General features: G+C 35.4%; 4 protein-coding genes across 6 annotated transcripts; 2 read left to right on the top strand and 2 right to left on the bottom strand.

Annotated features, from left to right (window-relative positions):
* Positions 1-107: 107 nt before the first annotated feature.
* Positions 108-9,416, bottom strand: LOC141677517 (mannosyl-oligosaccharide glucosidase GCS1-like). Its single transcript, XM_074483486.1, has 22 exons — positions 9,221-9,416; positions 9,017-9,090; positions 7,815-8,066; positions 7,208-7,370; positions 6,805-6,891; positions 6,586-6,654; positions 6,362-6,458; positions 5,329-5,411; positions 5,121-5,228; positions 4,441-4,562; positions 4,185-4,292; positions 3,972-4,045; positions 3,247-3,372; positions 3,015-3,082; positions 2,552-2,701; positions 2,421-2,471; positions 2,235-2,291; positions 1,433-1,582; positions 1,106-1,197; positions 913-1,022; positions 736-799; positions 108-629 (listed from the first exon to the last, which is right to left on the bottom strand). Exons 1-22 carry the CDS (start codon positions 9,272-9,274, stop codon positions 485-487), a joined length of 2,304 nt encoding a protein of 767 aa, XP_074339587.1. The 5' UTR covers positions 9,275-9,416; the 3' UTR covers positions 108-484.
* A 1,810-nt stretch (positions 9,417-11,226) lies between these two features.
* On the bottom strand, positions 11,227-15,536 carry LOC141677311 (somatic embryogenesis receptor kinase 1-like). Its single transcript, XM_074483181.1, has 11 exons — positions 15,293-15,536; positions 14,747-14,876; positions 14,564-14,635; positions 14,258-14,398; positions 13,813-13,884; positions 13,648-13,719; positions 13,493-13,563; positions 12,984-13,115; positions 12,561-12,902; positions 11,976-12,370; positions 11,227-11,684 (listed from the first exon to the last, which is right to left on the bottom strand). The coding sequence occupies exons 1-11, from the start codon at positions 15,384-15,386 to the stop codon at positions 11,370-11,372; spliced, it is 1,836 nt and encodes a 611-aa protein (XP_074339282.1). The 5' UTR covers positions 15,387-15,536; the 3' UTR covers positions 11,227-11,369.
* Positions 15,537-15,917: 381 nt separating this feature from the next.
* Positions 15,918-17,335, top strand: LOC141677312 (pentatricopeptide repeat-containing protein At3g26630, chloroplastic). Its single transcript, XM_074483182.1, has one exon. It carries the CDS (start codon positions 16,085-16,087, stop codon positions 17,333-17,335), a length of 1,251 nt encoding a protein of 416 aa, XP_074339283.1. The 5' UTR covers positions 15,918-16,084.
* A 33-nt stretch (positions 17,336-17,368) lies between these two features.
* Positions 17,369-20,783, top strand: LOC141677313 (8-hydroxygeraniol dehydrogenase-like). 3 transcript variants are annotated; one of them, XM_074483184.1, is made up of 2 exons: positions 17,369-17,509; positions 19,388-20,783. In XM_074483184.1, exon 2 carries the CDS (start codon positions 19,394-19,396, stop codon positions 20,576-20,578), a length of 1,185 nt encoding a protein of 394 aa, XP_074339285.1. In that variant the 5' UTR covers positions 17,369-17,509; positions 19,388-19,393; the 3' UTR covers positions 20,579-20,783. The 3 variants fall into 3 exon arrangements, with proteins under 3 accessions (XP_074339285.1, XP_074339286.1, XP_074339284.1); XM_074483185.1 differs by lacking the exon at positions 17,369-17,509 and adding an exon at positions 18,029-18,161; XM_074483183.1 differs by lacking the exon at positions 17,369-17,509 and adding an exon at positions 18,203-19,073.
* The last annotated feature ends 596 nt before the right edge of the window (positions 20,784-21,379 follow it).

Below are 21,379 nucleotides of genomic sequence, written 5' to 3'. Positions count from 1 at the left end.
ACATGACATACCAATTTTCCGATCTATTTGATGGTGGTCAGACATAGACACTTAGCTTCGCATATTGAAGCCCCTCGTCGGGATCAAAAATTGTTTAGAGACGTGAATCAACCAAGCAAAACAAGAATATACACACATCAGAAGCACACAACTAGTTGTGCAACAAAACATGAATTCATTGTTGTTTTATACAGGGAATGAGAAGGAGATGCGATCACGATGATTCACAATGATTACATTGATGAAATCAAGGATGTAAACAACAATTTAGATCTAAAACGCATGCGCCAGAATAAGTTTTACAAACTTGAGATTTTAGACTCTGTCACATATACGGGAATTAATATTTCAGCAGCACTGCGTTCTGTTCTCTGGGTTCGAACTACATCCTCCGAAGATTTTGACGTAACGGAAAGTTTTTCTCAGCAGCTGGTACAGGGTTCTAATGTAATTGAATGCCCTTGGCAGCCAGGGGAAAATTGACTTAACAATTGCCATAGGATTCAGCCATGATTAGTAGAATAAGGGATGTCCATCCGGTAAATACTCGTGCACCCTTTCCCTTCCCTGTTTCTTGATCATACTGCTCCCAGAAATATCCGGTTTGCTGATAGTTCTTGACAATATTACTGAAGTTCAAATGAATTAAAGAAAAAGAACATTAAAAGAATAATTCAGAAACTATTATATGACACAGAAAATACATCATGCGGACAAAGATCATCCCAGCAGTACCTTACTAAATTGTCTCTCAAGTTATTGTAGATCTTCTCGGCCCTCTCCCTGTATGGTCCATTCTCTAATATCATTGAGAGAAAAGCATGTTAGATGTTGAGGAGAGATGCAAAAGTAAGATATAAATTTGTCAATCCTTCAAGAAAATGTCTTTTTCTTTTCAATCTTGGCTTCTACCTTTGGTGTAGTGGTGCAGTGAGGATAGAATCAAGTAGTTCATATTTATCCAAATTGAACCTCTCCAATAAGGCGCATCATTTTCGGTATTGTACTTCATGTACAACGAGCTGTGACAATAAAACATGATGTTAATTTTTTTGTTCTATGAAGTTCTAAATTAAGCATAATTGGCGGAAATTATGTTCGTTACCTTGTTTTCGCTAGCGAGCGAATTCCAAAGTCACTCCACAAGATTGCCTTGTCTGAGATGAGGTCGAGCTGTTTCTCTAAGATCCATGATTGCTGTCCATAGATATGCCGACATAAATCATGTGATATGATTATTAAATGATTAACATATTCCCTCTGTTCTACGACTGGTAGATAAAAAACAAGATAAAAGAAAAGCAGCGATCTCCAAAGCTTCATGCTACAAGTTGGGTTTTTTCTCTTTAGATTATGCCAGAAAAAGAATAGAGGTGCACCCCCGGAATAGCTATGAGATATGATTTATTAGAGTGAATTTTATGCAACTTACCGCAGGAACAATTTTCCAGATAAATGGAAAAAGGCTAACATAACCAATATGAGGAACAAATCTTAGTATTGGCTCCTCTAAAACTTCTCGAATAAGCTGTCTGCTCAAGATATTATTTGGTCCATCCACTAGTTTCCAAGACAAACGAACCTGAATGATATGTATATGAGAAATGGAATGGGTCATTGTGAAAAATATAGCATTACTATCTGATTAGTCTAATAAAGCTTACAATTCCTTGTACTATAGAAGCATATGGTAAAATTTTACAATTTTGTCCATAATTTCTTACAAATTATTATGAGAACTATCTGTGAAGTGTGAAGTTTGAACTGGTTCTTGTAATGAAGAGGGTTCTCTGTTTTTTGCATGTTTATGGACTTTCTCAGTTCACATTTTTAAGAGCGGCCCATCAGATTACAGAACTAAAAGTTAGTTTCTTGTTAACTGAGTAGCATGAAGTGCCGAAGTGTGTGCAAATGATTTCATTTTATCCATCATCTTTTCGGTTACACTATTTCAGCTTAGATGCATATGATTCCTGTATTAGGTTTAAAATTATATTTTCACCTTTATTTTGCCTTAGATGTGTCGCATGCAATGGGATGGTACCTTCAGGTCCCGAAGCAGTGTAATATGTAGCACTTTTTTAAGCTAAGCCAAGTAAAAGCATGCGTGGTCGTTTAGCAAAACAAACAAGCATGGTTGGTTTTTGTTTTCTGTTGTCTGGATAAAGAAGAACTTTCAATTTACTTGAAAGGCCAGATCAAAATAGGCAAAAACAGCAATATGCACAACATACCTTTTCTGTGTGATTTCCGAAATCGAAATAAGCTCCAAATGAATTGTCAAAGTGCATCTACAAATGTTACTAAAATGTCATATAACTGCGTGACTAGTGTAATTAAACATTACTCACTTTCTATTGTTGAACAAGGAAGGTAAGTTAACTGAAATTGCTTTTTCTGACAAAAAAGCATTAACAAACCTGATTAAGAAGTTCAAAGTCTGAGAAAACCTTAGACATTAATTTGTACTCCTGCAATCAGAATAAAAAATATCTTAGGTCCAAATGTCCAGTAGATGCCCCATATAGTAGACACTAAATATATATCGTACCTTGCCACGAACACTTTCTATTTTAAGAAAATCTGAGATAGAGTGCAAGGAATCTGCTGCAAGAAACATCCAACATCGAAGATCCACGTGACGTTCCTCATCATTTGGGTGTGATGCACGTGGATAATCATCAAAACCAGAGGTCAATGTCTGACATTTCATACCAATTTTCCGAATTATTTGATGATCAGACATATATACTTATCTTAGCACAAGAACCATGAAAAATTGCTACACGCTAAATTATATATTCCATGGATATAAATCCAGGGCAAAAGATCAATAAAATATATCAGTAGTAGGTTTCTGACAGCATCTGATAGCAAACGGTGTTACACAAAGTCAATGGATTTCTATTTCCACTAAAATTACGTATTGAGTACTTGAGGCATGTGATAGCAATCGACCCAAAAAAAGGAAGAACCAAAAAAAATCTACAAATACAAAGGCTAAAAAGTAGGACCTGTGGGTTTAGTTGACGGATGGTAGTATTATCTCTTCCATGCCAATAGTAGCTACTTTCATCCTTTCCTGCAAAAGAAAAAATTTATTGTAATAACCGATACTCGTGCAAAGGTTGAACATTAACAGTATAACCGGAATTCTTTGTAGATAAGTAATAACCGAGGGATGATTATCATGAGAAAATGAATTATTAAGAAGAAACAGGAATAAGGACGAAGATATGCAAATACCAGACTGTGTGGTGTTAAACCACTGAAACCATGCGTCAAGGCGAACAAAAGCTCTCTCCAAGAAAGATGAGATTTGTTTCTCTTCAACCTCACTAAACTTCTTCTTTTTCATGCTGCAAACTAGATCTGGATGATACAAAGTTGCATGGTTCAATCAAACCCCAAAACTAGAAAATTAACGCTATTGAGTTTTAGAAAGTAGAAGTGGTTATTTAGGCAACTAAAAGGTCGTGATAAACTTAATAGATGTAGTAAATCCCAATTCAGTGTTGCCAAGACTAGATTGATAAACTAATGCAAAATATAGGTATGTGGGTGGGTGACAGACTGACAGTGGGTTATTTAAACAACATAGTTTGTCCATTGTTGTAATAAAATGCTATTGTACAAATAGCAATGGGACTCTTTGGATTTCATGGATTTGATATATTAAATAATACTGACAGTAAATTCTCTATATGTTGTAATATGACATTACCGATCTCCTATTTTCTATTAATATTAACAAGTATTTTTTAATTAAATACTGCATGTAGCTCCGTTTGGCTCTTATTAAAGTACAGCTATTAAATTGCTAATTTACTAAGAAGCTCCACTCACTCTAAATATATCTTCATATGAATAGAACACAAAAATGACATGCACGTTAAATTCTACATAATGCAGTCACATAACACCAAAGGAAGTTATTTAGAAGGAATATCTTGTTTCAATAAATTGATTACCTTGCAAAACCATAAACAAAGCTGGTGGATTTCCATTATCTGGATGCTGAACTACAGCTTTTGCTGGTACTTTACTGCGGTTAGAGCAGAGAAATTATTGCAATTCATCAAGTGACTTATTTTAGACCATCAAACATAAAGAGCCATAAACTTGACACTTTTTAAAGAAAAAAGAGGACACGGAAAATATATAAAAAGAAAACCTTTCATTACCTCAAAGCTTCAGCACCTAAAATTTGCTCTCGTGGAATCCATCCATCAATGTTCATGAGATCTAACCAATGGCCAACAATATCCAAGCAGATAGAGATATCCCATTGTCTATTCATGTAAAGAAAGCAAGCAGTCACCTCGTAAATCAAACACTATCGCCATATCATGCAAAAATTTAAATTTCCCACCATTTTCCCTTAACAAGGCTATTATAGAATTCCAACTGTACAAACACGAGTTAAAGCAGCCTACTAACCGAATCACTAGTTGATGAAAACCTTCATCCCATAGGAATCCTCTAGGAAAGAAAGGACGACTTGGAACAGCTGTATACAACTCAGCTGGCCAATATAAGAGTACATCATCACCAAGCTTATGCTGCATGATATAATGGCACACTGTATGACTTTGTTAGATATTCAAAGAGATGACAACTATTGAAAATACTAGTTGCAAATTGCAATACGAATGAAAGAAAGGTCGAAAGTTTATATGAATAATGAAAAGACGAGGTTTTTTATTGTTTTTAATTAGTGGTGGACAGGAAGATTTTTATACATACTGGTGAAGACTCCTTTTATTTTATGCCTTAGTTTGATTCCAGCATCGTCTGGCTGTCTATACTATACACTAAGATGGTGTCCCCTCCTGATATTTTTCTGTCTTTCGGAAAAATCTAAAAGAAATGTACAGACGCAAACAGGTTTATCATGTCAGAGAGGCCAAGCAGGTAGCTTAACCTAACGACCTAGCATACACATGAAAGTTTATGCACGAGAAGAAGTATGACCCACAACTACAATTTACTCTTTAAAAAAAGAATAAGAAAGGATATTCGATAACATGGTTTATTGTTCACTTACTAGCATGCATGCAGCTGTAAAAATCAGGAGACATGTGTACTATATAAACAAGGTACATATATTAGAGACTTACATTAGTGGTAGTTGGCAAGGAAATTTTTGACTGGCCGTAAAAGTATCCAATACCCCCTATCAAATTTCCAATCGCAGCTTTACCCACTTCCATCGATTTGTACTCAAGCTGAAAATTCCGTATTCAGGTTACATAGCCTCAAAAATTATGCACAGTAAAGAACTGCGTTATTTTATACCAATATTAGAAGACATATTTGCTATAATACCTTTTCAGATGTGCCAAAAAACCTTTTAAATTTGCCATCCAACTCATTTTGCTTCTCGTTAAGTTTACTTGTCAAAAGTGTACCTTTACGTAACACAAAATTTGGCAACTATGAGAGTGAAAAAGTATTGTTATAAGTTGTAACACGGATAAATCTGTATTAATTAGAATAAAAAGATATGTAGGCAGCATCTCAACTAAAAGAAATTAGTTTGGCACTGATAAATCTAACTGATATATAGGCTCCCCCTTTCCATCAAACAAATGTAACGGCACTGTGAGAATATATTTTTGTAACTGTTACTACCATTATGTACGCATGCACTCCTCACATATTTAAATACCTAAAATTTTAACATTTTTATGATTCTATCTGAGATCAGATACTACCAAACCCCATTGGAAAGAGCAGTTATTTTCCTTGGGATCGAAAACTTGCATATAGTGTAACTGTGCACCATTTAATCCACCAGCTTCTTTCTGATCACCTTCCTCCTCAACCTCATCACATTGTTGTAAGGTCTCTCTCTTTGTTTTAGATGGTATACCCGATGCATAAGCTTACCCAACAATATTACACTTCATAAGGAACAGTAGAAGTTCCAACATGAAGTAGCCCGGGTCTTGGTGCTACAATGAAGAACTTAAATTTATTAATTGCAACTACAGTTAACAAGATAACTACAAGTGAAACCTACCCTCTATCCTTTATTAATTCTCATCTCTGAGACAAAGATTTCCTTTCTTCAAATAAGAGATTCAAATTATGCCCAGGTCACCAGCCTAAATTTGACAATTGACTATCACGATAACACCATTTAGCTCTTAATTCACTCACTGGTGTGAATGCAATTCATTCCATTACTTCTTCATGTAACATTTATTTTCTTTACCCAGTTAAAAATCAATTGCACAGGTTTTAGATGTGTTTTGACTTGACTTGTCCTCTATTAGGTAAAAATATTATACTGGTATACTACATATCAACACCACTTGCAGAAGTAATAAACCAAGATAAACAGGCTTTTATCCACCTGTGAGGCTGCTGACACGGTCTTTGACTCGTGAACTGTCAGAACCAGTTCCAGATACGAAGGCAACGTCAACTACAAATGGAACCTTCGAGGACATCTGCATATACACATGGAAGTGTGCATGAGAAAGGTTGAAGATTAGTTATATACATAGTATATGCACACATATTTCAAATGAAGTATTGCATATTGGAGGACAGAATAATATATGCTTGATCAAATACCTGAAAAACTAGTATATTTGGAGAAGCATCAGATGTGTCGGTAAGCTGCAGATTATTATGTTCTCTTGCCTGTCGAGTACGTGTAGAATAAAACATTAAAGCATCATTAAGGATCTTCCTTATGAGTCAATAATGAAAAGTATATAAAGGATTATGAGAACACTGAATAAATAACAAATTTATAGATGAGACGAATTGATGACAAAAAGTTTTACACACGTGGGCTGCAACATTTTCCTGAACCAGATTGGATAACTTATAAATGTCAGGCGTCTTGAAACCAGCATAATGAACTTCTAGATCATCCTGCAAAATTATTCTAAAGTGAGGAATCTAAAAGTAGGAGACCATATTTAACTATATGTCATGCAGTAATGAATCTCAAGATATTATATGTTCTCTCTTTTAAGCATGTAGACGTTTTCCTGTCCGCTTGGGAGGATTTTAAGCATTTTAGCATTTGAACTCACTGGATTCAGTGTCCAAAACATCCAGAATCCTCATGGAACCTACTGAATTGCGTGTCCATAACATTCAGGAACCTCTTGGAACCTACCAGATTTAAATCATAAAAAGAAATTTATAAGACTGCCTTTGATAACATTCCTGTTTAATAACATACCTTTGAATTTAAGTGAAGCTCCCAATTTCCAACATCTGATCGTGAGCCTGATGCCAGAACAGAATCATTATGATCGCCCATGACTCCCTTACCCAAACTTAGAGCATTTTCTCCTTCATCAGCTATATAAAAAAAAAGGTGCGCTTTTCCCTCCTCTTTAGAACTGGGTATGAACAGTTGATCAGTATTTCAAGTTTCTGATATATTGTAAATCAGTAGGAAACCATGCAAGTCATTTTATGAAGTGAATCGTTGTGGCATATCTTGGTTGCATAAACACATTATATCCTTTATTTTTGGCAAACTCTTCAAATCCAAAAATAAAGTATAAGAAAAAGTTAAAAATTACTGATGTTCATATAATAAATCACACTTCAGTATCATCACATGCACCTTATTCTAGCACAATTCTAGTGCATTCATCAGTTTTAACACAAAGTCGAGTATTTTTTTTTTTTTTGCATCATACAATTTAGTGTAATTTATTCATTTTTTCATTATGCAAAGCCAGGCTCTAACGTTTAGGTCATGAGAGAACCAGAAAGTAGAATGCCTTTGGCAAATTACAGATATAGAAAAGAAAATAAAGAGGCAAAAAGATGTTTACTTCTCCATTTCTACATCACTTCGAACAACCCAGTCTCCTCCATAGCCACTATAGTCCCCCTTGGATTTTAAAAATTTTACTACCAAGGTCAAATCTTGATCAACCAGATCTTGATGTCCATAATCCCGACCATTATGATGTGTCCAACCATATTTTTTTAAATCATCAGAATCTTGGCAAACATGCCGTATAAAGTACGTCCCCTCCTTATAAATGATCCACATCATGCCAGCAACCAGAGATTGTGGAACCCTACCAAGAAGATATATACATATATCTCTTTATTAAAAAAAAACAAGATATATATATATATATATCTATGATCACAGATGCCTGTACAGGAATGCATAAATAAATTTAAGTTAAAGTATATAATGAAGGAGATACTGTATTCCCTCCATCGGTAGTGAGCATGATAGTGTACTATTTCCAAATTCTTTCATTCAAAGCTAACCCAAAGAGTAAAATGTATAGACATGAAACTCTTAAATAGACTACTTGGACTATGAGAATGCTGTAGCATGAAGAAGATTTAAAGACAACACAAATTATACAAAAAAACATTTACAAGAATATTATAGTAAAAAAATTGAAGCAGTACAAAGTTGCAAGTGTCCGCAGTAAACAGCTTCCTTTTATTAAAATTAATCACCTTGAAATTCGACCTAATGCCCAAAGCTTAGAATAAACTTATTTCTAAATTCGGAAAAGGATTCAATCATAGGAAGCCTATAAACTAAAGGGGCGAGAATTGATAAGGAAAAACACAAAATCTAGAGCTCGCAAAGCTTTTAAAAAAATAAACAAAACAAAAAGACTACTCATCTAACCGACTTATTTATACCGAATAAAAACAAGGAATATACTTGATGGAAACATATCTAATCCAGCATTAATATAAATCTAAACAACTCATTTGCTATCAATAGTCATTTCCGAACTCATCTTTACAAGACAAAATAAAATCAAGCACATCAATAGACCACTTAATACATGGAAAAATAACTTACTACGATAAAATTTCTACATATCAAAAAGCCTCACGACCGGAGAATTTCATTAATTTACCGATATTATCAATAAAACTAGTTCAAAATATCATTCCATCTATCACATAGGAACCAATAATAAAGTACTAATTCATCGAGATTAAACCGAAATTTACTAGCAATACAACAATGCAGCTGAATTAGCAGCAATACCTAGCCCGAACACCGAGATAAACCTGCGGTCGATAAGTCCCCCAATACAAACTCTCCTTGTGCTCACCTTGAAACTACACAACACAAATTGCAACAAACTCATAACTAACCAAGTCAATTCATAACAAACTAAGTCAATTTATAACTAACTTAGTCAACGGATAATTTCACACACTGAAAACACACACACAAGTTAAAATTTACCATAGGAAGATCTATGAGCTTTGGAGAAGGGAACGGCGTGATAACTCTCTCCATCGGATCTTTTTCGGTAGATTTAAGATGGATGAAAATTAGTGCGAGAATTATAAATACGAGTAAGGCTTTGCCATTATTATTTACTAATATTATGGTAATTAAATTATTTGTATTATTTGAGTTTCGAACAGTGTGAGGTTCGTTGCCGGAGGAGTTGACTCCGTTACTTGAACTCGAAGTCTTGCGTCTCATTTTTAGTTCAGTTCAGTTGCCAAAATTAAATTGCATAGAAAGTCAAAGAAGAAGATGGGCCGTGGCCCATTTCTGATCCATTAGAACATCTGCTTTATTCATTTTTCATATCTTCAAGGCCCAATTTCACTGTTATCCAGATTTCAATGTATTTATTCTCTCTATCTCAAATTAGTTGTTTTTTTAATTTTTTGCCGCAAAATTATAATAGTTGGACAAATCATTTTTAACTTTTTCTTTTGAATAAAAAATTAAAATCTTAGCTCAAGTGTTCCGTCGTCCTCCTCCTTATTCAACCCTCACTCACTCAGAAATTATTTTAAAACAGATACCCATTTATAAGGCTGCATATCGTATTTGTCAAAAAAAAATTTGAAACCCGACTTTTTACCAAAAAAAACACTTTAAAAAAGTTAATGAAACTATCATTTTTACATAATTTATTTTTAACTAATTTGGAACGTACTCCCTTCGTCCCAATTTATCTGTTTTATTTAACTTTTAATGGTCAAATTGACCCAAAATAAAAACTCTTTTTTTCATTATTTTGAAAAACTCCTTTTTAATTAAAAAATTATATCATTAGTAATGAAAACTCATTTTTTCTTAAATATAATTTCTAATGATATATTTTTTATAAATATTTTCGATAATGTCCTGTGAAATTTCGGTCAAAATAAGTTGAATAGATAAATTGGAACGGTTGAGCACAAAATAGTAAAACTGGACTCAAGTCAACCATTGCCGCTGAGTGTTTGTTACTCCCACTATTTTCTTTTATACGTCGTTTGACTTTGTTACACATAATTCTAAGTATTTTGACCGTATAGATAAAATAATATTTTAAAAATTTTCTTTTTCTAAATTAAAGTTTTAGTTATATGTTTTATTCATAAAAAAAAATTAAAAATTATTATTCTAACTATACTGTCAAGGTGCACAAAATATGATAAAAACAGAGGGAGTATCAACTTATCGCTTTTAGTTTGCCTTGCCCGTCGGTATGTAATCCTTCGTGCTGCAGCATCACCGTGTCGACCTTGCTTATAATGTAAACACAATCAGACCACACAAAAACACTATAATAATTATAATGCATTCAATACAAGTATATATAAGAACACTAGGCAATAGCTCACTTCATATAAAACACATTGTTCATCCAACATGGACTCAACATTATCAGAGGAAAAAGATCCAAGAGAAAGGAGCTTCCGCAACGAGGATTACAACATCAGAAGAGTGTTCTTAAGGAGCTACCCGCTTCAATGGGGAGGCGACGACGACGAGGAACGTAAAAACGAGGAAAGTGAAAGTGAAAGTAGTAGTCGTGTGCGAATTAGCAGAGCAGGTAAAGTAAAGAAGATGATTCTAGCAGTTGTTCGTTGCGGAGAAGATAGAAATTTGGTGCTCAGTAGGTTTAAGGACAAGATCAATTTTTATCTTGTAGCTTGTTTTCGTGTCAGTTTTAAAACCTCTACTCCTCTCATTTCTCGTTGATTTCAGAACTACAGATCATCAGATGCTTCATGCATGTACTGTTATTATCGTGTTTTTTCAAGTGTGTTACAAAGAATGTTCAGTTTTTGTAAAGAATACAAAGTTTCTGACACAATTATGTATTCTATAAGATCCTGTTGTGGCCTTCCACCTTAAAGTTACAGAGAGAATGAGCGACTGACTACTTAACATGATATATGAGCTCATTTTAGGGAGAGACTCACACGTTAAAGTTTTAGAGTGACTGATTACTTAACAAATGTCAGTAATGATATCAAATACTTCAATTCAAAAGAAGAAAATTTTAAGAAATATATTCAAGCACATTGAGCTATGAGTACTTAGAAAAAATCTACAGGTCCTTGTCGAGAAAAATGTAAATGTAATATGTGATATCAAGAGATTATCTTGGTTCAGACAATTCATCGGCTCGAAGGTTGTAAGTGGAATCAGCAATGGTCCAGGGAGTGAATGGATTGTGTGTGTTATTGGACTCTTGACGGAACATCTCCTCCTGCCATTTTTCCCACCTCTCAGCCAAGCCATTACCTTCAAGCATTTTAACAACTTCCGACATTTTGGGGCGTTGGTCTGGTGAATCTTGTGTGCAGAGCAATGCTACCTGAATCAACTCTTCCACCTGCTCAGCTACATAGTTACTCTGCAGATTTGCATCAACCAAAGATTGCAGCTTCTTGTTTATTAGAAGCCCTTTTACCTGAGATATGAGGGTGAATTAACAGGAATTAATAGATTCTTCATAGGTCAGCTCTGGAAATAAATAGAACTCACTTGCATAACAGAGAGTCTTTGTTAGAATAATATAAGATCCTGTAAAGGGTAATTCTCTGACACCTTGAGGTTTTAGAGTAACTAGTTTCTTGACAGTCTTAAAAATAAAAAAATCAACCACAGAACTCACCAGCGTTGTCTACTAAAACGATGTTGTATTAGAGCCAAATAATGTATATAAACTAAAATTGAACAAAAAGGGCTGGTTAATGCTTACCCAACCAAGCAACATCACGTCATCATCATTGGCAAGGCGAGCAAGATCAAAAGCCCTTCGACCAGTAATGAGCTCCAGAAGCATGATCCCGTAGCCAAAACAATCAGTCTTTTCTGAAGACTTCCCTGTGGATAGATACTCGGGTGCTATGTGTCCGATAGTTCCACGTACAGCAGTGGTAACATGAGTATCCTTGTTGTCCATGAGTTTAGCGAGCCCAAAGTCCCCCACAACTGCTTCAAACTCTTCATCTAATAATATATTTGCAGCTTTGACATCACGGTGAATGATCTTAGGATTACAGTGATCATGCAGATAAGCAAGTCCCCTTGCAGATCCAAGGGCGATTCTCTGCCTTGTTGGCCAATCCACTGGAGGCTGTGACTCACTTCTCTCTGTTGTAATGCATCAATAAGCTCATTAAAATGCCACTATGGAACATGTCTTTAAGGTAAAAAATCAGTCTTAGTTATTCTTTTCTTCTATTAAAACATAAGATTTTAATGGACAGGCTCACAGGCATCTTTTAAATATAGAAAACAATGTTATTAATTTCAAAAATTGAAGATGTTTGAGGAGCAGTACCTCTTAAGCACGACGCAACACTTCCATTAGACATATATGGATAAACAAGCAAGCGCTCAGTTGGAGTCATACAAAAGCCTCGCAACTGAAGTAGATTTCGGTGAACAGCCATGCTGATCATCTCAATTTCTGTTTGAAACTGCAATTCCCCTCCTTGTGTCCGTTCCTCTTTGAGTCTTTTTACAGCCACTAGCGTTCCATCAGCCAAGCGACCTTTGTAAACCTTGCCAAAACCACCTCTGCCTAAAATGTTTTTGTTACTAAAATTATCTGTTGCAACTTGCAGTTCACGAAGAGGAAACCGCTTAAGTTGCCCTAGATGAACTTCTGTGTCTTCTTCAGCTGCAACAGCAAAAAGTGTGTGAAATATTATGCTTTAAAACACTATAATGATCAGCTTAAGCTAATTTCAGATACACAAACCTGGTACATTAAAAAATTGATCACGTCTCTTCGTTTTTGACCACCAAGCAAGCACAATTAAAGAACCAGCAAAGAGCAGCACAACACCACCAGCAACTCCACCGGCAATAGCTCCAATTCCAATGTTGACACCTGAAATGACATAGCCAATCAAAAAGGCTGAAATGACATATGAAAGAGTAATCTTTTGTAATTCTCAACTCATTTCATGCCTCAACATTGGGACAATGGATCCTTGTTAGAATGTAAGTGTTCCCAAGTGAATGAATATAAACTTAGTGTGCTGGCAGGGGAATAAACCTCAAGGGGTAGGAAAAGTTGCAGAACATTGAGGAATACCTAAAGATTGCTAGGTAAAAAAAGTATTTACTATGTCAGACAAGTCATCAGCACACGAGAACTTTTAGGAAACACAGAGGAAAATTATTACAATTAAAGGGAGAAGATTTTGGAACGCAACATTCTAGTTAGCAGTCGATGTCAATATTAATGAAAGACAATATTCAGACCTTGTGGAGATGATGGTGGAAGTAAAGATGGTGGAGAAACTGGAGGACTGATGAGATCGTTACCGTCAAAACTGAAAGCCAAAAAGGTTCAATTAGCATAATGCTTTATAATGATCATAATACACTACTAGCAGAAAGTTTAACTAGGGATGTGCCTGATGGGAGTAAAAAGGCTGAAGGATCCATTGACTGGAATTGGACCGGTTAGATGATTGTGCGAAAGATCACTGCATTTCACAGGACAAGATGGTAGCATATCATTAAACTCTTGTCATGATTTCATGTTATTCATATTGACCAAAAGATCAATTGGAACTTACAGGAGTTTCAGTGACAATATTGTAGTCAGAGAATAAGGTATAGATCCTGTTAAAGTGTTGTTGTTCAGTCTTCTATCCTTGCAAAGTAGGGAAACAGATCAGCCACATTTATGCCTCGTATATCATTGCAATAGTATCTAACATAAATTACTCATGACAGATCTTATTGATTCTATTTACAATAGAACTGTTGATGACAAAGGAAAAGTTCTTGTTGCCATTTATAGTAAGGTTCGATTTCCATTGATTTTTATAATAAATTTAGAATGCTTTGCAGGGGAATCATGAACCTCAAGGGGTAAGATAAGTAAATATTCAGTTTCCATTGAATCTTAGGTAGCCCAAGACATAACAAATGAACTATAAGATGATCACTTGTTACAAAAAGTAGCTTAAAATTGTTATCATAACAAGACTTAGATGTTGTAAGATGTTTAGAGTGTACAGGAATTGTAGCTTCTGAAGCTTCTTCAACGTGTCTGGAATCGAACCATTCAATTTGTTCTGGTAAAGATCCAAGCTGATCAAGTTTGTTAAGTTCCCCAACTCATCAGGAATTCTTCCACTTATGTTACCATAAAGTTCCCTGTCACAGAAGAAGCCACCCAAAACATGTCAGCAAGCATATTAAACAGACTGCATGCTGTAAAAGAACTTATCAATAAAGAGAATGATCACAAATCAAATATTAATGCTATAAATTTACCCTAGAGGGCACTCAATTAATTTGCAGATGAAGTGTATGGCTTACAAGTATTGCAAATTCGAAAGCTGACCAAGCTGTGGAACCAGTACACCGGATAGGTCTGCATTTCCAAGATCGCTGGAATAGACAAAAGCAACACTTATGTTGCTGTCACAATGTGCAGCGGATATCCAAAAAATTGCAAAAACACAATAGCAAGCTACTCAAAAGAGTGGTTATGTATCTTACACTCTTGTTACTCCTTTCTCACCGTTGCAAGTAACATGAAACCAAGTACAAGGATCCGCAATTGCATCCCAACTTTGCAGAACATTGTTAGGATCGACTAATTTATCCTTTAGTTCATTCAAAACATCGCCTGTCTTACAGAAAAGAATCAAGTCATCTAAGTGTTAAAACTCTGGAACATTCTGCAACAAGACAGTAAGAGATCATAAACATGTCTTCAAGTAAGTGATTTTGTTTCCCTAGTAGATATTTATCGACTCTGAACGTCTATCAACTGATTACATTTGTACACAAAGTCAATTCAACCCAAGTTTGTCATAATTGTGTTTTTCTAACCATAATAAAAATACAGCAGAGAATTTCTCTCAAACAAAAGGATAAGCATAAAAGTTGCAGAACATTCGACGTTGCCTCTTAAACGCAGAAAATTATTCCTAAACACACTGCTAACACCGCGTCAAGTCTAGAATCAGTCTGGCCTTAGGTTCTCTACTTAAACAGTCTTGGATTTACAAAAAGGTATTTTCAAAATTGTAGCTCAGTTACCTTCAGCAGTGGCAGAAACAACTGAGAACTGATCAAGCAGCAGAATGAAGCAGAAAACAGAACAAATCAACAAAAGCAGCCGATCAATCACCATTCAGCTGATCAATATACACATCATCTGCTCATTATGATTGCAGGTCGTTGCATTCTGCATGTAGTCAATGGTCCTTCCTTTGTGAGTTTAATAGTATTTGTATTACTTTAGATTCTGCATTTTCTATGATACAGCATGACTTTTCTTCAGATATTTTAGGCCACAACAAATAAACACATATGAATTTCAACTTTTATAATTTTTAATATCATTGTGTAGATAAACAAGCAAAATTATTGTTTTTATTAAAATTTATTTGTAATAAAACTGCTCAAACTGAAAATTCTTGTACAAACACAATGCACAATCACATGCAAGCAAAATCAAGTTTTTTACTTTTGCAATTTCTAAAAAAATGTTATTACTACAGTTAGTTCTTTTACTTGATTCTTAGCAATGTATATGTTAAACTTGAATATTTTTCGAAACTAAAAATATAGGGAAAGTACTTGTATCTCGTCATCCTAAATTTTGGATTCGATCGACATGAAACTGCTTAATAGCTTATTCAAAAAAGAAAAAAAAAACTGAAAATAAAAATGAAGGATAACAACATATCATGTCCAAAATGGAGAGGGAAAAATAAACAAACCAGGACCAGTGAAACTCAACTCACCAACGTTGTAAATGATAAGTCCAACAACACAAACCCACTTAAACCCAGTTCGATCTAATCCTTAATCGGAAGTGGATATATAATGGTGGCATGTCTCACATGTTTTCCAGAATCGTTACCTAGACAAAACACAAACTTAATCAACTCTCCTATAATCTTTAGTTCTGATGATGCTATTTCTTTAATTCACACATGTCAAGACTTTAAACACTTGAAACAGATTCATGGCAAGTTAATCTACACTGGTCTATCTCAAGACCAGGGAGTTGTGACTAATTTGCTGCGTTATTGCTCGTCTTATGGGAAAATGGAGTATGCACGCCATGTGTTTGATAAAATGTCTAGCAGACCGATGACCTTTATGTGGAATGTTATGATTAGGGGGTTTTCTGTAAATGGTAGGGGTAATGAGGCTGTCGGGTTTTATAATCGAATGGTGAGGGAAGGAGTGGAATTTGATAAGTTTACGTTTCCGTTTGTTGTGAAGGCGTGTGAGGGGTTGGAGAAAGGGAAAGAAGTGCATATGATGGCGGTGAAATGTGGGTTTGATCGAGATTTGTATTTTCAGAATTGTTTGATGGATTTTTATTTTAAGTTCGGTGAGGTTTGTTATGGGAGGAAGGTTTTTGATAAGATGCGGGTGAGGAATGTGGTGTCGTGGACTACTGTGATTGCGGGGTATGTGGTTTGTAAGGAATTGGATGTGGCTAGGGGTTTGTTTGAGGAAATGCCGGTAAGGAATGTGGTTTCGTGGACGGTGATTATTGATGGGTGTGCGAGGAATGGGAGGCCGCAAGAGGCGTTTGATTTGTTTTGGAGAATGCAGTTAGAGAATGTGAAGCCGAATGAATTTACGTTGGTTAGTTTGTTGATAGCGTGTACGGAGTTGGGGAGCTTGAAGTTGGGTACTTGGGTTCATGAATTTGCTTTGAAGTGTGGTTTTAAAGTTGGAACTTATCTTGGCACTGCTCTTATAGACATGTATAGCAAATGTGGTAGTTTGGAGGATGCAAAAAAGGTGTTTAATGAAATGGAAATGAAAAGCTTAGCAACATGGAATTCGATGATTACTAGTTTGGGCGTCCATGGATGTGGAGAGGAAGCCCTTTCCTTGTTTACAGATATGGAGATGGCTAATGTACATCCGGATGCAATCACTTTCGTAGGTGTTTTAAGTGCATGTATAAATTTAAATGATGTAGAAACCGGTGGGAAGCTATTCGATTATATGAAGGAGCGTTATGGTATAAAACCCATTCAAGAACATTACTCTTGCATGCTTGAGTTACATAACCGTGAAAGCATGATAGAAGAAGCATATATGATTGAGTAATGCCGTGTATAGCTAATTATTTTATCACTATTGGATGCTTTCGGATGACCTTTCTCACAAGAGAATAGATACCACCAGATTTACTAGATGTGAATATCAAACAGTTTGACACCTGATAAAAACAATCAGCTTTTGAAGTACATGATGGCAGTGGACAATTCATTACTCCGGCAGGTATCTTATTGCTGATGTTTGTTGAGGCTTGTAAATCTGCAGTCAAATCATATAAAATTACAGCAAATTCTTTTAATGAACTTTCAAGTACCTGACGTGTTTTAATTAAGTACATCTATTGTAGATGTTGCATCTGTTTATACAGTAGACTTCGTCCCATTTTCTCATTATATGTAACACTGAACTATGAGTCAAAAGGATTTGCAATTTGTTTTTTAACTTATATATGAGAAGATGTCTTCATCTTTTTTTCTATTTCCTTTAATAGACTTACAGACCTAGCTCTGTCATGGCTTGTGAGCTACAAGCCATTAGTTTAAAAGAGAAAAGACGGGACTTTATAGATAAAGATATAGTGGAAACCTAGGATGAGACTTACCGACTTGCTAAAGTAATATATCAATTTGTCAGTTGGGATTTATGTAACACAGCAACACACTATCTAATGAGGAACTGAGTAATGAGAACATCTCTTCTAGGACCTCGATTATTTGCACATGGAGGTCGACATCGGGAATGCCCGTAATGGTAGCTTCATCGAAATGCTTGTTGATGCAGAAGTCCTTACTCATTTGGTCCGACCCTTTTCGCACCTTGTTGCAGCCTTTAACTTATACAGGCCAAATGTTTATTATATCATATTTTATTATCGGTACGTAAAAGTATGCAAGTAATAATGTGTAAACTCTTATAGTAATCAGTATTGCATTTAGAATTGTTTTCTCTCTTCTGTGGTAACCTGTAACCCCGCCGCTGCATATGTAGAAAAAGAGGGAGCACAGAAGGAAGAACAACCGTTTTACTTAGACATACAAGTATATTAGTAATAATGTGTATACTCTATTTTAGTAAGGATTCTTGCCTTAAGAACTATTTTATTTATGTAGATGGTGTATATTAATCTGTCATTAGTTGCTCTTTTCTTTCCATTGGACTATGGAGACTATTATTCTTCTCAAAAGTTTAGATAACTGAAAAACAATTGACTTGTAGAAGAGTAGATACTTGACATGTATAATTGTTGAAAAGATACCCGGAACATGTTGAAGTTTAAGAGTTATTATTGGGGAAGGTAATGTTGTGACTTGTGAAGTTAGTTTGTGTAGAAAACGCTATTAATATTACCTTATAAAACAGTTACAGGGACACAAGAAAAGCATATTATTTGGCTTCACTCCTTTAACTTGCATGTTACTTTAATGGCTACTGTAAGTTTGTTATATGCTTAGTCTTCACCGTTGGCTTATTATTTTACTTTTTCTGACCCGAAAAGTTCACATTTTCTCCTTAAAGATGTCATCTGAGGTATTACAAATGTACAATTACACATCATATAAGAATAATCTTCCTTCTTTTTCTTCACTCTTTTATCATTCACATAAACAAGAAAAGCATCTAGCTTACTGCGTGAAATGGATTCTCCCATATCATTTTTCTTCTAACACTATAAATATTGGACCTGTCCACCTCATACTTTGTATTTTCGCTCTCTAGATTTGCTCATAGTTGCAACAATAAATTTAGCTGTTTAGTTCTATAATTGTTCATCACTGTCAACATTCAGGTAAGCAGCTTCATTCATGTATGTTGGTATACTCGTTGCAAGTAGTTTGTTAGTTATTAATGTATTATATGTTAATGCCGAGTCTCCTATATTTAATTGAAAAATTCTGTTTTCAGCCACTAATATTCTCTGCTGCTGGTTATTAGTTGGAGTTCTTGATTTAAATAACTGAAAAAAGACGAGTGTTATTGTTATACTTATTTACTTTTTCAGTTTTTTTCCCTTGAAAATGATCATTTAATTAAAAAATTAATAATAATATTTGACATCTGCATAACTCATAAGCAGTGACGATTTGCCTTTAATATGTACAGTAGCAAATGGCAATGGAATATATCAAACGATTTCTTCAATTTCTTAAATGCATATTGCAACAAAGAGGCATTACTTTCAGAAGAAAAAGGTACAGTGCGGAGCTTGAAGCAATGAATGAACATCCAATGAAGGCATTTGGATGGGCAAGCAGAGATCAAGCTGGTATTCTTTCTCCATTCAAGTTCTCCAGAAGGGCTACGGGCATTAAAGACGTGACTTTCAAGGTCTTGTATTGCGGAATCTGTCATACAGATCTTCATATGGTAAAAAATGAGTGGGGATCATCCAAATATCCTCTTGTTCCTGGTCATGAGGTTGTTGGGATAGTAACAAAAGTTGGTAAAAAGGTTCAGAAATGTAAGGTTGGGGACAAAGTAGGCGTTGGATGTATGGTTGGATCATGTAGAACATGTGCTGATTGTAAGAACAATCTTGAGAATTACTGTTCTAAAATGATTCTCACTTATGGCTCAACATATTTGGATGGATCCACCACTTATGGAGGTTACTCTGATATTATGGTTGTAGACGAGCACTTTGTGATTCGCTGGCCTGACAGTCTGCCTCTTGATTGTGGTGCTCCTCTTTTATGTGCAGGTATCACAACTTACAGCCCTTTGAAATATTTTGGACTTAATAAGCCTGGAATGCATATTGGTGTTGTGGGTTTGGGCGGTTTAGGCCATGTAGCTGTGAAATTTGCAAAGGCTTTTGGCGCCAAAGTGACGGTGATCAGTACCTCGCCCAGCAAACAGAAAGAAGCCATTGAGAATTTGGGTGCTGATTCATTTTTAGTTAGTCGTAACGGGGAACAAATGCAGGCGGCCAAGGGGACAATGGATGGGATTCTTGATACTGTTTCTGCTGTACATCCATTATTGCCATTGCTTGAGCTGTTGAAGAATCATGGGAAGCTTGTATTAGTTGGGGTACCTGCTACACCTCTTGAGTTACCGGTATATCCTCTGATCTCGGGAAGGAAGATAGTGGCTGGGAGTGGTATCGGGGGCTTAAAGGAGACACAGGAAATGATTGACTTTGCAGCAAAGCACAAGATAACTGCTGAAGTTGAGGTTATTTCTATGGATTATGTGAATACAGCAATGGAGCGGCTGGTGAAAGGTGATGTTAAGTATCGTTTTGTCATTGATGTTGGGAACACTTTGAAAGCAAACAGTTCAGATTCCTGATTTTTCTTTTCAGTTGGCTATAAAATGCGCCTAGTTGGTGTCTTAATTCTGTAGTATAAGTATTCAAAAAATAAAACATCTGTGAAATGTTCTGTTTCTGGTGGTGACTGGTGAGCTATCCATGTCTATGTAGTAACCTTGAACTATTATTGTAAGTAAATGAATAAAATTTCTATGTAAGCTATACAATTTACAATCTACACTACTTCTAGTTTCTCTACAGAATTGTGGTCTTGGTGTTAATCTGGAATTTTTAAATACTCCAGATATAATTATATTATTGTGCTCATGCTGCATGTTAAGATGTTAGAGATATACCTCTAGATAAGAATTTGATATGTTAACAATTCTATTTTTGAAGAAATACTACAATAAATACTACAAAGTTTAGGACAGAGTTGGCGTTGGAAGTATAGTTATATCTTGTAGCACTTAATGGTGGTTACTCTGATACTACTGTTATCGACAAGCACTTTGTGATTCACTGGCCTGACAGTTAGCATATTGATAGTGGCGCTGGCGCTCCTCTTCTATGTGATAATATCACAACTAACAGCGCCTTGAAATATTTTGGACAATAAGCCTGGAATGCATGTTGGTGTAGTGCATTTAGGTAGTTTAGGCCATGTAGCTCTGAAATTCGCAGAGGCTTTTGGCGCTAAAGTGATAGTATCCATACCTCCCCAGCAAACAGAAAGAAGCCTATGAGAATCTGGGTGCTGATTCATCGATGTTAAGTATCGTTTTGTGATTGAAGTTGGGAACACTTTGAAAGCAAACAGTTCAGATTCCGAGTAATGT

The sequence above is a fragment of the Apium graveolens genome, chromosome 8, assembly GCF_009905375.1.
Source record: "Apium graveolens cultivar Ventura chromosome 8, ASM990537v1, whole genome shotgun sequence".
Taxonomy (NCBI): Eukaryota; Viridiplantae; Streptophyta; class Magnoliopsida; order Apiales; family Apiaceae; genus Apium; species Apium graveolens.
Note: the sequence above shows the minus strand (reverse complement) of the source record. Positions and strands in the feature narration are given on the sequence as shown.